Source organism: Suricata suricatta, chromosome 8 (genome assembly GCF_006229205.1).
Source record: "Suricata suricatta isolate VVHF042 chromosome 8, meerkat_22Aug2017_6uvM2_HiC, whole genome shotgun sequence".
NCBI lineage: Eukaryota > Metazoa > Chordata > Mammalia > Carnivora > Herpestidae > Suricata > Suricata suricatta.
In genome coordinates this window covers 31,567,631-31,574,909 of record NC_043707.1, presented here as the reverse complement: position 1 = coordinate 31,574,909, position 7,279 = coordinate 31,567,631, and the positions used below count along the sequence as shown (strand labels likewise).

The 7,279-nt window shown below is 49.6% G+C and overlaps 1 protein-coding gene across 1 annotated transcript; it reads left to right on the top strand.

Annotated features, from left to right (window-relative positions):
• The first annotated feature begins 705 nt into the window (after nt 1–705).
• Nucleotides 706–6,780, top strand: AZGP1 (alpha-2-glycoprotein 1, zinc-binding). Its single transcript, XM_029946896.1, has 4 exons — nt 706–837; nt 2,600–2,860; nt 5,287–5,562; nt 6,189–6,780. Exons 1-4 carry the CDS (start codon nt 762–764, stop codon nt 6,458–6,460), a joined length of 885 nt encoding a protein of 294 aa, XP_029802756.1. The 5' UTR covers nt 706–761; the 3' UTR covers nt 6,461–6,780.
• The last annotated feature ends 499 nt before the right edge of the window (nt 6,781–7,279 follow it).

Sequence of the window (7,279 nt, the reverse complement as noted above, 5' to 3'; positions counted from 1 at the left end):
CTTCCATGAGCACCTCCCACCTGCTCAACAGAGAACCAGCAACAGATCCTCCTGCAGGCAGAACCAAGTTCAAGTGCACTTTGAAGACCCCCCCCACCCCACCCCAAGAGGGCCTCACTGCCACAAACCGTCTCCTTCTTGGTAGTTCCTCAGTCCCCTAGTACTACCTTGTCTCTCTGGCAGATTCCTCTGGGGATAGAGGGATAGGGAGGGAGTCAGGGATGTGACTGTCCTCCAGACAGAACTCTGGTGTGCTGAGTGTGTGAGAAAGAGAGTCAAAGCTTAGCTGGAGTCTGCCTGGGCCCAGGCTCTGGCCAGGTACAGAGCTTTTCCAGAGGTGGTCTGACAGCACCCAAATCCCCTTCCCCCCACACACACTGTGAGCCTAGGGCGGGTCATGATAGACTGCAAAGAAGACACACATCCCAGGCATTTGCCCTCTGATACCCCCATCCACTGGCATTCTTTCATCACCTGAGGATACACAGAGTTTTGGCCTGAAGACCAGCTGCCTCAGCTCTCAGTTTGCACACCATCTCTGAACTCACTGAGTGCAGCCTCTGTCCAGAGTGGCTTGTGCATTCTTCTCTCTCACTGTCAGGGGAGGAGCCTGTCCTGAACTCTCATTGGCCAGCGGAGTCACCTTTCCTGGGCCGGGCTCAAAGCCCAACCATTCCCATAAATACACCTGGCTTTATCTCCAAGTAGTCTGCTCCAAACTCCAGGACCCAGGGCAGTCCAGAACCTTCCAGTCGGGCAAAATGAGCAAAATGATGTCTGCCCTGCTGTCTCTGTTGCTCCTTCTGGGTCCTGCAGTCCCTCAGGAGACCCATGCTGGTGAGTAAGGAACCAAGGGTGGCTCTGGAGAAGAATGGAGGGGAAGTGATTAATAGGACAGATGGGCTGGAGAAGGACCTCTCCTACAGCTGGGAGTCTCAAGTAGACTGTGCGAATAGGAGTCCAAGGCTGTCAGCTAACTCACCCGGAAACATCTAGATGCACTGAGGGAGCCTCTGGACCAATGCTAAATGAGGACATAAAGAATTCAGAATCTAAAACCCCTTAGTTTACAAATGAACAAAACCAAGACCAGAGAGGTGAAGTGACCTGGCCAGAGTCATAGAGCCAGGACAGGGCAGGAGCCACACAGATAAAACTTCTTGTTTGTTTCTTTCTTCCAATGGCTGGAAGAATCTGTCCAACTCTCAGGGAAAGAGAGAGCACCACCAAGGGGCAGGTATGAAGGCAGGTTAACTGGAGGGTTCTAGAAGAAAATCTGTCCCCTCCCTCAACAGTGCCACCATTAGCCCTGAAGGCAAGTTAATGGGAAAGAAGCCAGCTGGAGCCTTGAAAGAACCAAAGTCAACTCTAAAACAGGAAAATGAGGCTGTTTCTCAGCCAAAAATCTCAGGGCAAAGAAATGTAAGCCAAAGCGTGCACATTTTAAGTTCGTTACATTTACAAACTATGAGAACATAGGTTTTATTTGAGAAGGTTAATCACACCCTACACCAAAATCTGTATTAGCCAGGGTTCTCCAGAGAAACAGAACTAATAGGATGCATAACCAGAGACAGAGATTGATTTTAAGGAATTGGCTCGCACAATTGAAATCCGCAGGCTAATTCAGAAGGCTAGAGACCGGAGAGTTGGTGTTGCCATCTTGAGACCCAAGGAGGTCTGGAGGCAGAATTCCTTCTTCTTTGGGAGACCAAGCTTTTTTCTTGTGGCTTTCAACTGATTGGATGGACCCCACCCACATTATGAAGGATAATCATGTGGTGGTTATGTGGCAGATTCCTAGTTCAAGTACTGAAATTATTCTTGCTAATTATTTTCTAAATGTGATTAACATTCAACACCCCTGTGAGTTGTATCATGAGTTAATTATGGCAATGGCCCCTCTCCAAGCCCTTGCCTTATGCCTTATACCAAAATATAAGACACAGCCCTAGGAATTCTAAGCTCCAGATCCATTCTAGGTCATTTCCTGAGTTTTCTGGTAAATTCTCCCTACATATTCTAACTATATGTATTAGACTAGGTTAGACTAGGTTATGCTCCAGTAACAAAGTTATTAGTGGCTTAACCAAACACATGTTTATTTCTTGCTCATGTAAAGTGAATACAGATAAGGCAACTTTCCTGTCTTCCTTGGGGTGACTCAGGAATCCAGGCCTTCTGCATCTTAGGACTCCTGTTTTATCCTCAGGGCTCCCCAGTCGTCACCTAAATAAGAGAAAGACAGAGAGAACAAACCAACTCATAGGGCCTCAGACCAGAAGAAAGACATAACTACTACTCATATCTTCTTTTGACAGAACTAAATTTCATGATCCCAATATACCTACAAGGAAGCTGAGAACTATTATCTTGTTTTGTGCCAAGACAAGGCCATGTAGTGAAGCTACAGATTGGCCTCTGAAATACCACCCCTAGAATTGGGAGGGCCCTTTCACTCAAGTTGAGTCTCCAGTGGGGTGAGGCTGCAGGCTGCGGAGGCCAAGGCCCAGTGACCACATCCCACTTCCTGGCCTTCTGCTGCCCCATGTTGGGCCTGCATGGACCCCACACTTCAAAGTCTTCTCCTCCTTTTCAGGGTCTTACCGTCTGAGCTTCCTCTACACTGGGGTATCCAGGCCCACTGACAGCCTCCCCAGCTTCCAGGCCACTGCCTACCTCAATGACCAGATCTTCTTTCACTATGACAGTGAAAGCAGGAAGGCCATACCCCTGGACCCATGGAGCCAGATGGAAGGAATAGAGGACTGGGAGAAGGAGAGTGAACTTCAGCAGGCCAGGGAGAGCATCTTCATGGAAACCCTACAGGACATCATGGACTATCACAAGGATAGAGAAGGTCAGTGAACCAAGGATTGCCAGGGTGGAGGGTCTTAGCCATGAAGGTGTGAGTGGAAAGGGGTCAGCAGGATGGAACTAATGCCCATGCCAAAGGGGGAACAGAAAGCAGAGTAGAAATATGTAGATATTCTGCAACCCCCCACCCCCACCCCACAACGCATCTGCTCTCCACCTGCCCCATCATGTCCCCATCCTCATTCCCAGGCCTCAGCTCTCACAGAAAGTGATGAAAGAGTCAGCTTTCACCCAGGCATGTGTGACCTCTCAGCTCCACACTCGGATCCATCTGGGGCTGCTGGCTGGTGCCTTAGAAGGCATCAGACTCCCCTGCCCAGGGATGCTGGGAGGAGAATGAGCTCATCTTGGGGTTGGTCAGATCTGGGTACATGTGCCAGCCCAGCCAGTCACTAGCCATTTAACAGTGACCATGTTCTTAATCACCTGGTCTGAATTGGCAAAACTGGAATCTCCAAGAGATTCCCTCAAACTTATCTATGTAATTTCCACAAAAGCTAGAACATCATCTGTCTTAATCATCCCTCTACTCCCATCCCCCAGGACAGCCAGTAACACCTGCTCAAGTGAAATATGGTGCATGACTGAGAGAAAGTGCCTAACACCAACCGTGGCCCATACTGGGAGCTAGTGGGGGCTGAATTCAAAGCCACACGCTGTTAGAGATACAGGGAATCCTGAAGGCCCTCCTCTCCATGAGGGCTTGTCTGGACTTGTGGTAGGAGGATATGAGGAGCCAGAACAGGGCAGGGCACCAGGACTGGCTCTTGCGTGTCCAGCCCAGCATGTGGTCCTGGACCACATTGCCTGCTCCCCAAGTCAGCCAGTCACAGGCTGGCAAACTGTTGATGCTAATAATTGTAGGGTGGGCATCGAAAGATGGGCTTCTGAGTCCAAAAAATGCCTAAGAAGCTACACGGAACCTGAAAGTTTCCTTAAAAAGGCCAGCATTTGTAGAAATACAAAGGATAAGGAATGGGAAGGCCAGGTAAAGAAAACAGCCAGGTTGGTGTGTCAGAAGTAGGACAGGGTGATTGATGCACGAGTGTCCGGAAAGGACACCAGCAGACATTTGACCGGCTAGGATAAAATGTTGACACAAGTAATTATGAGGAAAGAGGGTAAAGAGATGAACACAGGGTGGCAGAATAATAATGGGACCAAACATTAACTGAGCACTTGCTATGCACCAGGCACAGGTGTTCACGCTTGTAATGCTTGCACTAACCCTCGAAAGTAGTACTGTCACCATCTCTGTCTCCAAGATGAGAAAACAGAGGCACAGAGAGATTAAAGGCCCAAGTTGGCACGCAAGCCAGGTGAGGGTGGAAAGAGAGCTGCCCGTTGAGGCCAGGGAGCTTGAGACGAGAACCTGTACCCTTGGTGCTAATCAGTATCGCGTGAACACCTCCCTTTATCACCAAAATGAAGAAGTTGTGTCTCCTTCCCTAAGGAGACCGATTTCCAAAGCTTGTTGCTCCCTGGGAAGAGACAGGGCCTCCGAAATTTGTAATGTAGATAACAAACCCGGGAGAAGAGGGAAGCAGCGATCCTATCACTTTTACTCCAGTGGTGACATTAGAACTGAGAGGAGGGAAAGGGGGAGGAATTCACAATCTGCATAAAACTCCAAATATCAAATTCTATTTCACTCAAAGATGGTACTTCAGTGTGGTTGTGTCAGGTTCCTAAGAGCTCCTGATGGGGCACCTGGGTGACTCAGTGGTTAAGCGTACAACTTCGCTCAGTTGTGTTCACGAGTTAGAGCCCCGCGTCGGGCTCTGTGCTGACAGCATGGAGCCTGGAACCTGCTTCATATTCTGTGTCTCCTTCTTTCTGCCCCTCCCCGCTCCAACTCTATCTCTCTCTCTGAAAAATAAGTAAGACATAGGGGTGCCTGGGTGGCTCAGTCGGTTAAGTGTCTGACTTCAGCCTGGGCCATGATCTCATGGTTCATGAGTTCAAGCCCCATATCTGGCTTTGTGCTGACAGCTCAGAGCCTGGAGCCTGCTTCAGATTCTGTGTCTCCCTCTCTCTCTCTCTCGGCCCCTGCCCCACTCTCTCTCTCTCTCTCAAACATAAATAAACATTTATTAATTAAATAAATAAAAAGAGCTCCCAGTGCATTCACAGTTCACACTCTATGCTTAGTCTGTAGCTCCCTGAAACTCCCTGATGGGAAGAATGTTTCTCTGCTCAGATGGGCCTAAAACACCAAACTAAAGCAACTTTCCCTCTCTGTCTGCTGTATGTCCAGCTTATAACCCATTTGTCAAGATAAAGGGACCATGTGCTTAGGTTTCCAAAACTGTTCCTCCTGCTGTTTTTACCAACTGTGTAGGAATAGAAGTTAATAAGACAGAGTTGATGCTGGGCTGACTGACTTTCTGGGGCATGGGGAGGGTGCAGGGTCTCACACCTTTCAGGGAAGGTTTGGCTGTGAGCTCAGGAATAACAAAAGCAGTGGAGCATTCTGGAAGTATGCCTACGATGGACAGAACTTCATCGAGTTCAACAAAGAAATCCCAGCCTGGGTCCCCCAGGACCCAGCAGCTCTGATCACCAAGCAGAAGTGGGAGGCAGAAGATGTCTACGTGCAGCGGGCCAAGGCCTATCTGGAAGAGGAGTGTCCAGCGATGCTGCGGAGGTACCTGCAATACGGCAAGACCTTCCTGGACCAACAAGGTACCCCCCACTTCCGATGCCCTGCTCCCCCCGAGCTGAGCTGAGAAAGACCAAGGTGATCTCAGGCTGGGAGCCTGGAGAGTATCTCAGGCAAAGCCCGTCATGGTGTCTCTATGCTAATGCTTCCTGGCTTGGCACTGGATGGAGGCAGGCGTGTAAAATTCCTCTCTGCAACAGGACTGGTCGGCATAAGCTGACTTTGGTTTGGGAGGTGATGAGAATGAGGGTCCTATGGGACAGAGCAAGGAAGGGTCTGATGGACAGAGCCACAGGCAGAACTAAGGCCTAGAGCTGAGCCTGGGGGAGGAAAGAGCCCCAAAGTCCACTCAGAAGTTGGGGGGGGAATAGAAAAATATATAGAGGCATTCACAGTTTCTTGCCATCAGATATCAGGGCATAGTGGAGGGACAGGGGAGCAAGAGGGTGGCCACCGTCACTCCATGATCCAACGCAGAGGCTCACGGGAAACTTCGGCCTTCCCTGATCTTTGTAAAGCTTCCCTGGGGAGGCAGACACAAAACTTGGAGTTCTGCTCATCACCAACATCCAGAGAGTGGGAGGGAAGGGACATGAACAGGGAGCCATCTAGGACAAACCCTCCATCCCCATGCTTTGTCCCTCTGCAGATTCCCCATCTATGTCCATCACCAGCCACAGGACCCCAGGAGAAGATACAATCAAGTGCTGGGCCATTGACTTCTACCCACGAGACATTGATCTGCACTGGAATCAGGGGGGCAATACAGTAGAGACTGAGGTGAGGGGAGACATTCTCCCCAGTGGAAACGGCACTTACCTGTCCTGGGTGTCGTTGGCACTTTCCCCTTGGAGACCTAGGAGCACACTGTTCTGTCACATAATGCACAGCACCCTGGATCAGCCCCTGGTTGGACAGTAGGACAAGAAACAGGGAACCAGGACTGACAGCCGTGAGAGGACTCGGGGGCAGCAGCCACTGTTCCCGTAGAACACCAGAAGATGAGCTCTAGTAATCACCGTCGGCATCACCAGTGGGGCCTAGGGAACAGTGCCAGGAGTCAGGAGAAGGAAGAATTGAGTGCTGGCCACTGAGCTGACTCACTGCTAAATTGTCTTGCAAAACCCCATTATCTATTCTATAGAATTAAATCAACGGGAATCACTTTGCCTAGCACACAATGTAGAAAGAGATTTTTCTATTGCAATGGAGTAAAAACAATGAGTACATGTTACCATTCATCCAGGGCTCCTAAGCCTTTGATTCATCTGAAATTCTCGGCATCGACTCAAAGCAGCGTTTCTGGGCATCATGACCTGGGGTGTCCACTGAAGCCTGTGGCGGTCCACCTGGTGGGTGTTCCATCTGTTGTGAGGTCCAAGAACCTCTTGAATACAAACCCAAGCCTCCTTGGCACCTCAGTTGCCCCAGACCTCCCTCCTTCCTGTGAAACAGTGCCCTCCAGTTGAGGGCTAGCCATTCCCACACCATTTCACCTTGGAGTCACACACCATAGCCCATTCAAGAGGCTTCCTCTCTCCACGGCACACTCCAAGGAAAGCAGGAATCTGATGTTCTTGGACTCCCTCCAGATTCACTGTGTGTGTGGTTTTTTAACCAAGTTAACCGCCACCATCCACAGGTTTAAACCAAAAAAAAAAAAAAAAAAAAAAAAACCAGAACAAAGCTCTCACACCTGGCCTTTTCATTAAGCCCATCTGTATGACAAGAACTTCCTTC

What these genes read in the sequence shown, in the direction of transcription:
- AZGP1 (XM_029946896.1), top strand. Translation starts at nt 762, where the DNA reads ATGAGCAAAATGATGTCTGCCCTGCTGTCTCTGTTGCTCCTTCTGGGT. An exon ending in CCCTCAGGAGACCCATGCTG is followed by an intron (nt 838 to 2,599) that starts GTGAGTAAGGAA and finishes CCTCCTTTTCAG; the next exon opens with GGTCTTACCGTCTGAGCTTC. An exon ending in CTATCACAAGGATAGAGAAG is followed by an intron (nt 2,861 to 5,286) that starts GTCAGTGAACCA and finishes GGGAGGGTGCAG; the next exon opens with GGTCTCACACCTTTCAGGGA.